Raw genomic sequence first — 16,896 nt, forward strand, 5'->3', positions numbered from 1 at the left:
TATTTATTATTTCTTTTTTGTTATTTTTTATATTTTAATGGAAAAATTCACACATTGGTGTTGGTTCACAAATTTTGCTTCCTGCGTATTTCGGCGCTTAACGAATATTAGTAAATATTGCTTATTCATATGTTTCATTTCAAAGCAGTGGTTAATTGTGTTTACTTCGAATGCTCTCCAGGGAAGTTCCAAATCTTTCTGTCCCTTTCTTAACGCGTTCGTAATCAGGGACTGTTGATATTGACTTTATATACATATCAAAACTCGTTTTATATTATCATTGTCATCCGAGCTAGTTTTCTGTTACCAATAAAAGTTTCGCATATACTTCACACATGAAAAAAAGCTTAAACAAGTTCAATATGGGGAGATAGTAACTGCTTGCAGTGGTAAACAACACGCCCTCCCTAACAGCCACTATACTGCAGAGGCAATAAAAACAAGTACTTTTATTATGCCAGTGAATAAGGTATGAGGAGTCTGTATAATATATTTCTCAACAAACAGTGCAATTAAAGACAACTGGGATAAAAACACACTAATTAATGAATCACATGTCCCCTCATACAGAAACTATGCTGTATAGACTGAAACAACACCATATGTTGCATGAGCAAACACAGTATCTAACTAAAAACTATTGTTATTAATTAGATGTGTGTGAGTTCGATTTCCCAAGGCAGCAATAAAATTCAACCGAACGTGTTAAAATTCGTAAAAGTGTAAGTAATATATATATATATATATATATATATATATATATATATATATATATATATATATATATATATATATATATATATATATATATATATATATATATATATATATATATATATATATATAATGAATGTTATGGCAGTTTCACATATGGAATTCGGTTGAAGAGAGTTAGCATTTCAACACAATTGTCAGCTATGCTTTTATCTTTCGTTTGCGCGATCTTTTGTTAATACCACACCAATCATATGCACGTTTTAATAAACTGCCTTTGCTGCCTGTTTCGCGTTAGGCTTAATTACCTTAAAGGGAGAAAAGTCACAAAAGAGGAAAATGTTCCTGGTCCGGGGATTCCCTTATTCAGGTAATATTCACTAATTTAATGTTATCAGTCTGTGGTGTGCCAGTATCGGTAAATGGTGTTATTATTTGAGCTATTTTACGTTAAAAAATTTAACCCTGAGATTGATAAGTGGCTGATAAAAAATAAAAAATAAAAATCCCGCGAACAATCAGAAGAAGCAGAGACAGACTCAAAAAAAAAAGGACCGTATTTCATATTTTACCAGAACAGCCCGCATCGTCTTCAGAACCAAACGGTAAGAGGCAAAAAATATAATATATGCATTTCATTTTTGCAATATTCGCTGTGTATGTTTTGTATTGAATATAAATACAATAAATATTATAATAATATATCTCTCTATTACGATTTTTTTTCGAGGGGGCCGTAAAATATTTTAATTTTTGCAAAGGGGGCCATGACATCCAGAAGTTTGGGAAGCACTGATATACACCATCATCATCATCTACACCATCTACGGCCGACCACCACCACCATCACCACTAGTATTTTCACAGACAATCACAAACACCCATGCCCACGGCGGGATTCGAGCTCACAGCCTTTTGGCTGGAGAGCGGATACGCTAACCCCTCGGCCAACCAGGCCAGCAATTATTCATCAGAATAATGCACCAAATACCATACATTAATACACTACATAATACACCACCCACACATCTACGCCATCCACTTTATACTAATTATATTTTTGTTTTTGTTAACTGTCTGTGTTCTCTGGCAGATATCCTTGTATTTGAGATGAAAATTCGAGATTCCGGGTGGAGAAACTATGCTATCTCCGTATGTCATCTGCTTACCTCACATTCAACTGAAAGAAAGTCGGAATAAAGATATCATTAATGCGAATTGAATTCTCTTACTAGTTGAAAGGCGAGTTGTCCTGCTCGATCTTTCAACTATCTTAGAAGAATGAACAGGGCAAAGAATTAGGGAGTAGCTGAGGAGTATCTTACGTATCTCCTTATTTTATGAATGATGATGACAAATCGTTATTGAAATGTAAACAGCCATTTCCTTTTTCTTTTTTTTTTCTTTCTGTGAAACTCCTTTGGATAAATACTGTTTTATATATACTGTTCGGTGTATGAGAAAAGGATGAGCAGTTTATTTTTCAAGAGAAATTTCTTTATTAATGGAGAAAGGTGTCGAAATATATATTAAATTCATTAAAATTTCTATAGCTAACTTTCGGGAGTTGTTATTGTGCCTAACAATTTTTTTTCTTCCTATTTTCAGTTACGTCTGTCTCTTCATGGACCAAATATGGAAAATTCTGTTATTTGTTAGTTCCAGAAAATGTAACGTGGACAGATGTTTCTGCAAAATGCGTTGAACTGAATGGAACCCAAGCGACTGTGGAAGATATAGGAGAGATGGTCTATCTGATCAGTCAATTTCAATTTTGTGAGAAACGTTTATATTTCGCAATGTGTTTATAGTTGTTGAAACTGTTTATTTCAGCTGTTATTCCAGTTAACTATATGATTTAATCTATGCTTATTTTTAGAAAGATAATTTTCATAATATAAAATGTATAAGATGATTTTTATAATATAAGATACACTTATGAACCAAAACATTATGGTCATCTACCTAGTAGCGTGTGTTAGACCACCGTTTATATTGTATGAATATTAATTTCAAAACTCAATTCATATGCATATAATAATTTTGTTAAGAACCAAATGGCTTTCGAAAGGGACGACTGTATTTTGAACCACATTTTACATTAAAAAATCCTAATGAAAAGCATCATTGTGAATTCAACATAGAAACATGCATAGCATTTATACCAGAAAGCCTTTGGCAAAACCTTAACAAACAAACTATGGCTCATACTCAAAAAGTCAAACATTCGGAATCACCTACAATACTCGCTGCAATAACTAAGAATCAATGAAAAAGCTACAGAATGGTTATCAGTAAGCAGAGGAGTTCTTCAGATATGCCCAATGTCACTACTCTTATTTAATATCTATATAGAAGAAATAGCGGAAACTGATACAGCAAAGGATATGAGAAAGGTCTATGAAGGCTTGAACTTGATGTCAAGGAAGAAGAGAAGGATAAAAAGCAGTGCTTTGAAGGATAAAAGAGGAAAGATTTTGTTGGAAAAAAATGAAAATATGATAAGATGAAAGAAGTATGTTACAGAACTTTATGGAGATGAAGATAATCTGGAATGTGATCAGATAGAAAATGATGATGCCCCGGAAATTAAGGAATGGGAAACCAATGCAGCCATTAAAAGTATAAAGGATAAAAAAGCTCCAGGAGTGGATGATATTCAAGGAGAGTTACTGAAGGACTGGGAAAGAAAGTAATAAACTTTTATCCATCATCTTTAATAGAAGTCTGGAGCAGGATACAATACCTAAAGACTTTGTAAGATCTATTTTTATTCCTATTCCCAAGACTACAGGAACAATGGATTGCAACAAGCACATAACTATCAGCTTGATTAGCCACGTTGCAAAAGTCCTAATCAATATAATATATAGAAGAATGGAACAGATGATAGAGAGGGAATTAAATGAAGCACAGTTTGGTTTCAGGAGAAACAAGGGAACCAGGGAAGCTATCACAGGATTACGGATATTGGGGGGGGGGGGAAAGAATGATCGAGTGCAATAAATATTTATATATATATATGCTTTGTGGACTATGAAAAAGCTTGCGAGAACGTTAATCACTCTTTTTTTTGATATTTTGCATAATATAGGAATAGATAAAAATATTATGAGAAGTTTGTTCAGAATATACAAAACTCAAGAAGCCAGGGTCAGATTTGAAGGAGAGGATACTGAATGGATCCCCATAAGAAAGGGTGTGGGATGTCCCCACTCCTTTTTAATGTCTATAGTGAATGGATGACGAGGGAGCCCTTGGAGGATCTGATCTTCCAAGATCAGATAAAGATAAACGGACACCTGATAAATAAAATAAGATATGCAGATGACATTGTACTTATGAGCGAAACAGAGGAAGGCTTGCAAAGAACAGACTGAACAGAGTTGGAAATGAGATATAAAATGAAAATAAACATTCAGAAGACAAAAGTGATGAAGATTTCAAGGAAAGGAAATGATGGGATGGAAATCACTTTGAACGGACAAAGAATAGAAAATGTAAAGCTATTTAAAATAAAGAGCCAATAGGCTTCATTTCGGCGATGTAAACATTATTTAAATTAAGGGGGATATTAAATCCCACATTGTTTTATAAACTAATAAGAAATTCAAAGATTGGAATCAAAGAGTTTCATGCCGAATATAGTAACTATAAAAGTATCGGCGACTACTAGCGTAAACTAAACCACGTAGTTCAAGTACGTAGAACAAACTAGGGCAACTCGTAGCAAAGGTGGGTAAAGCTCTGATCGCTCTTCTTAGTATTTCCCATAATGTAAAACACATCCCCTAGGAGATATATGATGTTATACATTATGGTGGGAGGTCACTACCCAGACCAGTTTTGATCTTTATTTATTTATTTTGATCTATCCCAATGGCTTTAACAGGCCTTTAAGGCCCACAACCTTCCAAGTATGCTTGGATTTCGTAACCGAAATACGAGGATAGAATGGTCACTCCTATGCCTCAAGGTATTCTTGGCTGTATCCCTGTGTGTTCACGGGGCCGGTTTGCCTGCTTGCGGGATGAAAAACACCAGATAAACTGGCGGAAAAAACCCTACTGCCCGCGCCCAAGACCGGCTAACTTGGCTATGGCTGAGGAAGATCCTTCAGCTCCTCACGTCTCCGACGGGAATCGAACCTAGGACACTCCTTCCCCAGGCATATGGTTACGAAGCGCAAAGCCACTAGGCTAACCGCGCGGACAGTACAATACTGAGGTATAGCGAAAAGAACTTATTAAAAAAACAATGTGGGATTTAATATCCCCTTAATTTAAATAAAATGTAAAACGTTTCGAATATCATTACCAGGTGTGAAACCACCTCCTCGCTTACTGGAGGCTTGAATTGCATTAAAACAATTCCATTTTTGGTCTCCCAAGCAGAGCTTCCTGTGGGAGTTGGATAGCGAAAAAACAGTAGATCTAATAATGAAATTAAGAACAGAATTAAAAAAAGCAAAAGCAGTATTTTTCCAAATATACCACATATTAGGAAGCAGAAATCTGAACAAACAATTAAAAGTAAGAATCCTCAAGACAATGATCTGGAGCGTGGGGATGTATGGATGCGAGTTCTGGACGATCAATAAGGAGATGGGTGACCGATTGAATGCATTTGAAATGTGATGATTGAGAAAAATTGATCGTATCAGCTGGACTGAAAGAGTGAGCAATGAAGAGGTTCTTAAAAGATTCAATATGAAAAGACTATATGGCTACTATCCAAAGAAGAAAAATAGCATTTGCAGGACATTTTATGAGGGGGGGGGAGGGATTCTTCTGGAGAGCTTCCCAGAATAGTATTGCAGGGGATGGTGTAGGGAAAGAGAGGAAGAGGAAGACCCCGACTGCAATGGAAAGACAACATCAAACATTGGACGGGCAAGAATCTTACAGAAGCAAGAGATAGAGAGGCATGGAAGCGGACTGTTCATCACCTGCAACCCTCTTAAAGAGGAGGCCACAGGATTAGATTAGATTAGATAGAAGAAATAGTAAAAAAAAATGGAAGAAAATATAAAACCAGCATTTAATTTAATTTAATTTAACAGGAAATATACTTAATGCTCTTTTGTTTGCAAATAATCAAATGATCACTCAATAAGTGAAGATGAACAGAGATCGATATATTATTCCTTAAACATAAAAAAATGAAATGTAAATATTAACACATAGAACACAAAAACACAACTTTTAAACATGGACCATCAACTGTCAGAAGTAAAATCATGATTGATAATGACATTGTAGAAGAAATTAATTGCTTCAGATACCGCGAATGCACTATATCATAGATGGCGAACCTCTGGCACGCGTGCCAGAGGTGGCACGTCAGAGAATTTTGCTGGCACATCAACGATTTACAGGTAATATCCTTTTATACGCTTATAAATTATTCAACCTTTTTTTTTTAATTGTTACAAGACGTACAAGTTAAATTTTGTTTTACACCAGAGAGCAGCTATGAAGATGTGCATATGATTGGTGAGTATTACAAAAGGTCGCGCGACCAAAAACAAAGGCAACCTACAATTGTTGAGTTGAAATGCTAATTCTCTTCAACCGAATTCCATAACATGTGAAACAGTCATAACAACATTCACTATATATTTCTTATAAGACAAACAAAGATTAACAACAGTAGAAATGAAGTTTATGAGAAAAACTGCAAAGTATACTCTATTTGATCACAAAAGAAAAGATATTATGAAAGAATTAAACCAAGAAATAGCAATAGAAAAAATTAAAAAATATAAACATAAATGGATGGAACATGTTCAAAGAATGAAAATTGAAAGATTACCAAAACAAGCCTTAAACAAGCCTTCGGCCTAAAGTACAAGCCATTAGGAAAAAGAAAACCAAGACGTCCTCTTAAACGATTCAACAATGACTTCTAAGGCCGGAACAGGCCATGCTAGGCCTAAATCCTTGATACGTATGATGATGATGACTATATATTTCTTAGTTTTAACACATTCACGACGGGTGTCGTTTATCGTTCTGACCAGTGGCGGCTCGTACATAAGCACTGCAATACGGCAGCACCCCCAAGGAAAAAAAATGAAAAAATTTAATTTTGTTTGTGTTTATAAATAATAACAATGCTTACAACATTATATAAATGCAATACAACATTATATAAATGCAATACAACATGTTATAGGTTACGTCTTATGTTTTGACATTGATCGAATAGTTAATAATTGGAATTGTTCGATTAACTTTAGATTACGACACAAATACACCGAGATCTAACGCAGTGTCGGAATTGTCACATTCGGCCAATTGCAACTAATCTCGTCAATATTCGTTTGCGCTTCTCATTGCACGTTACAAGTGATTCCGACACTGCTCGTTTGGGAAGTGTATCGTATGCTTGAGCGCGTTATTTCTGTGAGATACGAAACTTTTATTATTGGTGGGTATTCGTATTGGGAGTGAACTATTTTTTATAAATCTTATTTTATTTCGTTTAAAATAACATATAATTATTTATTTATTATAGATACAAGGCTGAATTATGACGAGTGTAACTGTTGAAAATATGAAAAGAATTATATTTTTCAATTATCGTTACACGAAACAAATGCACTGCGATCTAACATTGTAGCTAATCTCGCCGATATTCGTTTGCTCTTGTAATTGCACGTTACAATTGAATCCGACACTGCTCGTTTGGGCAGTGTATCGCATGCTTGCGCACGTTAATTCTGTAAGATACGAAACTTTTATTATTGGTGTTTGTTCGTGGTGAGGGTGAAATATTTTTAATAAAGCAATTTTTTAATATGTAAATTTATTTATTAATAAATTGATTACTGATTAAGAAAAAAAGAATTTTTTTTTTAAATTTTGTATATGCAGTACCCCTACTTAAAATTTTCAATAGTCGCCACTGGGTCTGATGGAACTTTTTTTTATCGGTGGGCTCAACTCACACAAATTTTCAACCTTTGGTTGAATTTTATTGCTGCTTGTTTGTGTATGAGCTGGCACAGGAACTCACACATGCATTATATGGCATATTTCAATTCGTGGTAGAATTTTATTTGAAGTTAGCCTTTGTGATCTGTCATAATGACATCGAGAATTTCAAATGCAATAAAACAAACACTTATTTCATGTAATTGAAAAATTGGACAAGAGTTTTTAGTTAGATACTGTGTTTCGATACAACATATGGTTTTGCTTGAGTCTATACAGCGTAGTTTCTGTGAGAGGGGACTTCTGATTCATTAGTTAGCGCCGTTTTTATTCCAGCTGTCTCTAATTGCACTATTTGTTGAGAAATATATTACACAGACTGCAAAAGCATCCGTACCTTAATCAGGGATGCAATAAAAGTACTTGTTTTTCTTGCATCTGCAGTATAATGGCAAATGCAAGCTAAAATCAGGGGTGCCAGTTATACGCGAGGGCGAGTTATTTTCGAGTAAATATGGTACGCGTTTCGCCGACAAGTTGACATCCTTCTGCTACTTCTCCTGCTCAGCTGACTTCTATGGTGAGTTAATGCATAAATATTTTCTCACTACTGTTTTTTTTTCTTCAAACCAACATAATGAAATCAATTTAATAATAAAATAATCAATTTTACACTGAATAACATTATAAATGACCAAACGTGGAGGGGTGTGGTTGGGAGGAACGGAGACCCCATCTTAACGCGAATGGGTTGAAATTATTGGACTTCTGCTGTACTAACAGCTTGTCCATAATGAATATCTTCTTTATACACCAGGAAGTCCATAAATATACCTGGTACAGGGATACACTTGGACAAAGGTCTCTGATTGACTTCTTTATAGTCTCAGCAGACCTATTTTCCTTAGTGCTGGACGTTCGTGTGAGGAGAGGGGCTGAACTATCAACTGATCATCACCTTGTTGTCTGCACTCTATGACTTCAGAAACCAGATGCTACTATCAACGCCGATAGTAGCCTAAGGTAGGCCTAAGCAGCTATACTGCATGAAATGTGAGGCACTGAAAAATGAAGCTATGAGGAAGAATTTTGCAGATGACATTTCCTCCAGGTTCAAAGAGATTCCCAAGCATACTGCAGATGTTGAGGAGGAGTGGGAGCTTTCCAGAACTGCTGTCACTGCCTCTGCACTCTCATGCTGTGGCAGAAAGCGGCTCGACGTGGCAACGGGCAGTGAGAAATAGGACACCTTGGTGGAACCAAGAGGTCCAAAAAGCTGTCTGGGCAAAAAAGGAGGCCTACCTAACATGGCTTAGGGTCAGGTCACCTGAGATGCGTATCCGGTACACTGAGGCACGAAAAGCTGCTGCTGAGGCAGTAAAGACAGCAAAGCAGAATGCTTGGGAATGCTTTGGAGAAAGATTAGTATTCTGTATTCAAACAACGTATTCTGGCAGACCATCCGCAGCATTTAAAGGAGGAAATCGTGCACAGAAAAGGCAATTAATGCCTCTGATGGTGCACTTTTAACAACCGAGAACGATGTCCTCCACAGATGGAGGGAATACTTTAAGAGCCTTCTTATCCCAGGTGGCCCCAGCAGTTGTGAACATCCAAGAGGTGCAGATCGGTGCAATGACTAGTCTCACAGAAGAAGAGGTCCATTTAGCAATAAAATCGCTAAAATCGGACAAGGCTGCTGGTGATGATGAAATTCGGCCCGAAATGCTAAAAGCCTTACATATAGACGGTGTTCTCTGGCTGACTCGAGTCTGTCAGGCTGCTTGGATATCTGGGAGAGTACCAAAGCAAAGGCAGACAGGCATAATAATACAAGTCTTCAAGAAGGAAGACCAGAGAAATTGCAGCAACTATCGTGGCATCTCTCTCTCTCTGATCAGCCTGCCTGGGAAAGTATATGCTAGATGCTTGGAAAGAAGGTGCAGGAGCATAGTTGAGTCAAAGTTCCAGGAAGAACAATGTGGCTTTCGTCCTGGTAGAAGCACAACTGACCAAACCTTCACTTTAAGGTAAGTCTTTGAGAAATCTTGGGTATATGCCAAGACTGTCTACACATGTTTTGTGGACATGAAAAGGCATATGACCGGGTTCCTCGGGATGAGCTTTGGGAAGTAGTACAGGAGTATTGAGTGAATGGCTAACTATTAGCTGCCATCAAGTCCATGTATGAACCTTTCACAGTCTCCGTTGGCCTCCGCCAAGGGTGTGTTCTGTCGCCCCTCCTTTTCATATTTATGGACTGGATTGATAGGCACAGCAGAGGCAGTGAGTGTGTCAAAATTGTAAGATGTAGCATTGGACATCTGCTTTTTGTAGATGACCTAGTTCTGCCTAGGTCTTTCATAAATGACCTCCAGCGGACCCTGGATAGGTTTTTAGCTGTTTGTGCAGAAGCCGGAATGGAGATCAGTGTGGCCAAAACTGAAGCATTCATGGTCTCAAGACAACCATACCAGTGCACTCTACATGTGAGTGGAGTCCCACTGAGGCAGGTGAAGAAATTTAAATATCTTGGGTCCGTATTCACGAGTGATTGAAAGTGGGACGAAGAGCTAGATACTAGGATTGGCTCAGCAAGCGCAATATTGCAGATGCTTGGCCGTTCGGCAGTATTGAAGCGGGAGTTAAGCCAAAGGCAAAGCTGGCTATCTTCAATACAATCGATGTCCCCATCCTCACCTATGGTCATGAGAGTTGGGTAATGATCGAAAGAATGCGGACACGAATCCAAGCGGCTGAAATGTGGTGCCTTCAAGGGGCTGCGGGGCTGACAAGACTCGACAGAGTCAGAATCTTTGCAATTCGGGAAACCCTCAATATTCAACTGTTGCTTCTCCGTGTTGAGAGATCACAGTTACGTTGTGATCTCTAAACATTCTGACCAGGTACGGGCACCTGGTCAGAACGACACAAGAGAGGCCCCCCCAGCAGCAGGCCCTTTTTGCCAAGCTACGTGGAAGGCCAACGACTCGCTGGATAGATTATATCCAAAACCTTGGGTGGATACGTTTGGGAGTTCCACCAGAACACCTGAGCTTGGTGGCGGAGGATCATGACCATTGGAATTTCCTCTTGCATCTGCTTCCCCACAACCGAGTTAGGAATGGTGAGCCTTGAAGATGAATGAATGATGATAATATTATAAATTTATATATAAATAAATGTAAATAAAATAAAATATTATTTATAAAATTATAAATAATTATTTATTGAGTATTATAAATAAATATATATATTATAAATTTATAAATAAATAAATAAATAAATTATGTTAGATTAATTTTCTATTAATTTTTCCCCTATTAAAAACTGCCTGGCACGTCAGCAACTCGATTTCTAAATTTTTGGCACGCGCACATAAAAAGGTTCGCCACCACTGCACTATATCATACACATAAGAAGCATAACTGGATTCATTATGTAAAAAACTTGAGTGGTGTGACTCTGGTTTAAAGTGGAATATTATCAATCTGCCATTTTTATTCAACTTCATTTCAACTTAACACATTAATTTCAAAAATTCAAACTTTCTAATGATAACGAAGATGATTAATATTGCTTTTAAACCTAGCCAAATTCAAAAACATACAAGGATTAGAGTTTATAAAGTTTTGGAAGGACCATCTCCACTGTACAGAAGTGAATTATGCATATTAAAACTGCTAAACTGAAAAAGAAACAAGAAACAGAAACCGGAGAAACGAAATTCCCACGAATAACAGCAGGCTGTACTCTCTCTCTGGGAGAAAAACAAAAACAACAAACCGTAGAAATACGTTAAGAACTGAAACTAGTCTCAGTATTGGAGAAAATATACAAATACCGAAAGAAGTTAGTGAATAAGTGGATTGAACATATTGAAAGAATGGGCAAAAAAATATACTTCAAGACCACCCAGTTAAGGACATTGACGACAGGGAAAAAATATGGGATTTGATCGGAACAGACCACTGAGTCAAAATCCCTGAAAGGATGGTGGTGATGATGATATTCAATATCATCATCATCATCATCATCATCATCATTTTAAGGATTTAGAGCCCATAAAGCCCTTTCAAAGCGGTTGGCATATGAAAGAGCTTGCATTGAACAGAAAACGTTGGATGGCTCTTATCTGTGTGGGACTCAACCCGTTTTTAGGATAGAAGAGTACGAGAAGAGAGAAAACATTTGCTAGCGAATGAGTCACAGCAATGCTCTTAAGCAGAGTTCTGTAACTAACCACCGACTACCTACTAATAACACGATTCATTATATACAAAACTTGAGTGGTGCAACTCTGGTTTAAAGTGGAATATTATCAATCTGCCATTTTTATTCAACTTCAGTTCAACTTAACACTTCATGATATAATTAGATGTTTAACTCCAGGGTATACGCAATCCTTATTTGCTTATTTGAAAACACAAATGTTTCATCTCGAAACTACTGTAGGTGTTTGTATAAGTATTGCTAAAAGGAATGCACACAGGGCACAAATATTTTTAAAACACTTTTTTTATCCAAGGAAGATCTCAAGATATACAAGAAATAATCAAATCAGAAATTAAGTCAAATTGCAAACAAATGCTCCAGTTTCGACAATCTTTCACCTACTACTGCTGTTACATATGCACAATTAACTCAATACGTACACATGTTCAGCTGTTCACAAATTTAGTACAGGGAGGAGCCGGTAAATCACCAAAGGATTTAAACATTTAATAAATTATTTATTTATTAACAATTTTTATTCTTTTTTTATAATGAAATACAAAACATGGAGATTTTTTTCCTCACTACCCACACCGCTAGAGCCGCAGTGAAACTCCTAAGGGGAACGAATAATTTAGCGGAGATCTGCAATTAATTGGCCATCACTTTTAATTTTGCCCTTTGTTATTCCTGAATAGCATGAATTTTCATAAATTTAAATGAACAAGATTAGCCAACAAGGCATTAATTTAAATATATCATATATAGTAGTCACGATTACGGTAATCTCTTGGTGATAATTTTTATCGTCTTGCACTATACTTAGATTTTGACAGAACAAATTTAGTACGTGCAACTTATTTCTCACAACTTGTATAACGTCGAGGTATGAAAATCAAGTAAGACAACAAACGCCATTTTAAATAAAATACATCATTTAAAAAACATTTCCAGCACATATACACTAAGTTTCAAAAAATTAGATGTCAATCCGAGAGGTTCACAAACTTCAGTATACCGCTGTCCAGCTGTATATTGAAGGTATTTGACTTCAATGAGTAATTGACTGTAATTTAGGTGTTAAACGAACACAGGCATTCATGTTTCCACAACTCTTTCAATATAATATAGTGCATTACCTTTTGACATTCATCTGCGCAATTTCCACCACTCACTCATCACTAATTAAACAAAATTGCCTAAATACATCTTTCCACCTAGTATTTAGGTGGCAAGATGAAGTATTTAGGCAAAATTGCCTAAATACTTCATCTCGCAAAAGAAAAAAATGACCTCATAACTTTAGATGCTTGGATGTAATTACAAATAACGATGTAAAGCTTTATAGCAGTAAACGTGGAAAGGTTTTTCTCTATATTAAAGCGTTCCCGGTTTACTGTCTAAGTTTCACAGACAAATTGACATTGCCATTAGTTGGGCAATGCTTGACGTGAGTGCAACAATCTTTCCATGGAAACCGAAGCTGTATAGTTTTCAGCATACAATAATCTGGCACAAACCTCTCCAGTCATTTCTCTCCGTGAATTCTGGTTAAAATAATCCATTTATTCAAAACAGGAGAAACTGACTGCTCTTTTTAAAATTTTTTTTTTGTTTTAGCACTCTAAGATCTATTTCTGTCTGCTCTACCACATCTCGGAATTTTTCCGTCATATTTCCATCTTTTAACGAAGTGGGCTACAGTTCATTATTATATATGCTGTGTAATTTATGCTATAGACATATCAAAGTAACTTACGAACTTTGGTTAGTTAGTGCTAATTCTATAAATTAGTGAGAATTAGATGATTAAAGCATTTTGTCTAAAACAAATGCGAGTTTGTTAAGTTGTTATAATGTATAAACAACTCTACTTGTTATGAATTAATGTATTCTCGATAAAATAGCAATGGATATACTTGAAAGAATACTAAATTTGACTTTTTAGATTCACAGGAAACCTACTGGATTTTTACTAGTGAATTTTTGGAAGTCACTGTCACACCCAATGCAACAAACCAATGTGCTTATTTAGATAAAGAGGTAATGCCTTGCTTCATGAAATATTATTTAGTACTTTCCTATTCTAACTTTATTAAGAAAAGAAGATTTTGCAATTATATAAAAATGAAAAATAATGAGGAAATTACTCATTTATAGATGTTCACATGTATAATATTTTTTTTCAAGATTTTATTTATATGATTTTGCGTACCTGGTTTATTATTTTCTTTATCCGATAAATTTCTATAGCTTACTAGTGTTAAACAGTAAAACGCATCAATGTAAAATTAAGAAAAGGGTAATTTCAGCACCATATCTTGTGCGGGATGAAGGTCAAAATGTCAAGACGATATTTTTATAAAGTTTGTGATAAACATGGGACAAAATAAATTAATTGTCCTGCTTAGGAAAGGCTATAAATATATGCCATATTATTTACCGTGGAATGGGTGGACTAAGATTTAGATGATATCTGGGATTTCTGCTCTGGAGACCACTCATAGCAATTTTTCCAGCAAATTCAGATTTCAAATAAACAGGGTGGGAGGTAGGACAGAGAAACTAAATTACAACCTAAAGACACACATCACAACGGTATTCGAATGCACATGCTGTAAAGTAGAATGGGGAGATGTCATCCATTTTGTCAGAAAGGATCGCAGTCCTATATACTTCACTTCATAGCTCATTTTCATTGGGAACAATTTTTCACATATAATAATATTGATTTCTTCAGCTCCTTTTAAAGGATAATACCTACTCTATTCAGAAATTCATTTTCGTAGCATTGCTGCCTAAATGATAAGAGCACTTTACCACACACATTTTTGCACGCATTGTAGTCCGATATGTTGTTGACCGCAGTTATTTTGTGCTGTTCTTGGTGAACTGGCTGCTATTTAAATGCAGTGATACGTTTACTCCACTATACTTTAAAAAGTGAAAAAAAAAACAATTAAAAAGGTGTACATTCATCCCCATCACCAACAGCTTTCTTCAGTCCACTGATGGACGAATGCCTTTCCATGCTTCTTAAATTTTGGCCGGTCTTATACATCTTTCCGCCATAAATGTTCATAACATCCTGTTATCTCATCGTTCCATCTTACCACTTTTCTACATGGTTTCAGTTAACCAGTTCTTGGCGTCCTTTCTGTTGTTCTCTTTGTCTGGTTGTTGTCAGACATTCTCATCACATGTCCTACCCAACATCATTTGTTGCCTTTTATTACTAAGGTAATGTCCATTACCTTTGTTTGCTTCCTTATATAAATATTATTCTTTTTGTCTAACCGGATTATTCCTAAAATGGCGCTTTCCATGTTTCTTTGTGTTGTTTTTCAGTTTATCTAGATGTTCTTTGGTCAGACTCCAGGTTTTACTATCATAGGTCATTGTTGAAAGTATACACTGGTTGAACTTCACATATTAACAACTTATTATATATACAGTTCTGCTGGTTTTATATATGAAAGAGATCTCCTCTATATTTTAGCATTTCTATTAGTATTCCATCATTTCCAGATTCCTTTCCAAAGTGCATGTTTTACTTCATCATTTTTTGAGGGTATTTCATTATAGTTTTCAGTTTCCTTTTCTCTGTTATTGTTCTTATTGTTCTCTATTACCTTCCCTTTATTTGTATATAATTCTTGATAAAATCTAGCAATAATCTCTAATATATTTGTTCTGTTTGTAATCAGTATTCCATTTTCATCTTTTACATTTGCCATATAAAGATTATCTGCATTATCAAGAGGTTTTTTTCTTTATGTTGAGTCGAAGGCTTTTTCATAATCTATGAAAGCCAAAAAAATTGGTATATTATATTATTTTGTTTTTTCTGCTCTTCATTTTTATTTCTGTTCTTATAGAAACTAGAAAACTTCTTGATAATGCAGGTATAAAAGATGAAAATAGAATGTGGAATGGAACGTGTTACCCAAACCGATATGGGTAACATGAATTCAGCACACCACGTTTAAGTTAATGTGTAACTAATTGAACTCTGCTTTATCTTTATATTATGTGGAAAAATGTCTTCTCCTTGAAGATAAGATTTCTTCTTTCTTAATCCTCTTCTTTTATCTTTACGGTGTCAAGGTTTTTTTATTCTCATAACTGCAACCGGAACTCGAGGACAAGATGGTTGATCCTATGGCACCCCGGTGTATCCTATGTCTGTAGATGCGTTCGTTCACGGGGCTGGTTTGCCTGTTATGGAGGACGAAAAACCCGAAATTTCTGGTGAAAAAATTCTCTACCTCCGTAGGAGACCGGCTAACTCATATTTAATCGAAAGAGACCAGATAAAGGTTCCTCGCATCACTGACGCGAATCGAACCCAGGTCTTTCCGACCAAAGGGCTTCGTCAATACCGACTGAACTATGGAGGCTCAGATGAGATTTCTCTTAATATATATTCCAGTTGCTTTAATTCATTTTTCCCCAAAACAAATACTGCATATACGGAATATATCTAATTGAAATATGAAGACTTTAAACAGAGTAATGGTTAATTTTCTTATTATTGTCGTTGAATGCTTTGTTGTGAATGGCCATGATACTGCTCTGTTGGGCAAAGAATTTAATGAAGCAGAATTGTTCATGGATGCAGCCTGCTTGCACTCAGGGACGTGTCCTAAATAAATCAACACTTAAGACCGACACTAAATTAAAAAGAAATGTTCTGTTCTATTTTAAATTTATACTTTTTCTCTTAAACTGGGCCCTTTTCAATTATTTTTTCCTACATCAATGCTTTTTTTTATCATTTGGTGTGTGAGAAAAATATGCCATTTGCTCCTCCATATTACCGAGCCTGTCAATATTCCTAGTCAAAAGTACCTTAGAAAATGGATATGAACGTATCTTCGAAGATATCCAAAAACATCAAATGTTTACTCTGTGTTGGATGTCGGTCGAGGGGACCTGGTTTTTTGCAAATGCTGCAACCCTACTTATTTCCTGACAGTAAAATTATCTTGAAAAATCTAGCAACGTATTCAGCATAAGTGATTGTATA

The 16,896-nt window shown here is 35.8% G+C and overlaps 1 protein-coding gene across 1 annotated transcript in view; it reads left to right on the forward strand.

Moving 5' to 3' along the window:
• LOC150110329 (macrophage mannose receptor 1-like) overlaps positions 1-16,896 on the forward strand; it is a 154,717-nt gene that overhangs the window by 28,887 nt on the left and 108,934 nt on the right. Inside the window, exons 2-3 of the mRNA XM_090392932.1 lie at positions 2,323-2,490; positions 13,816-13,910. Of these exons, the coding sequence (XP_090249058.1) occupies positions 2,323-2,490; positions 13,816-13,910 (263 nt within the window). The remainder of the gene's footprint in view (positions 1-2,322; positions 2,491-13,815; positions 13,911-16,896) is intronic.

This window comes from Typopeltis vanoorti, chromosome 1, assembly GCF_054136105.1.
Source record: "Typopeltis vanoorti isolate ZY-2024b chromosome 1, IOZ_Tvanoo_1.0, whole genome shotgun sequence".
Lineage (NCBI taxonomy): Eukaryota > Metazoa > Arthropoda > Arachnida > Uropygi > Thelyphonidae > Typopeltis > Typopeltis vanoorti.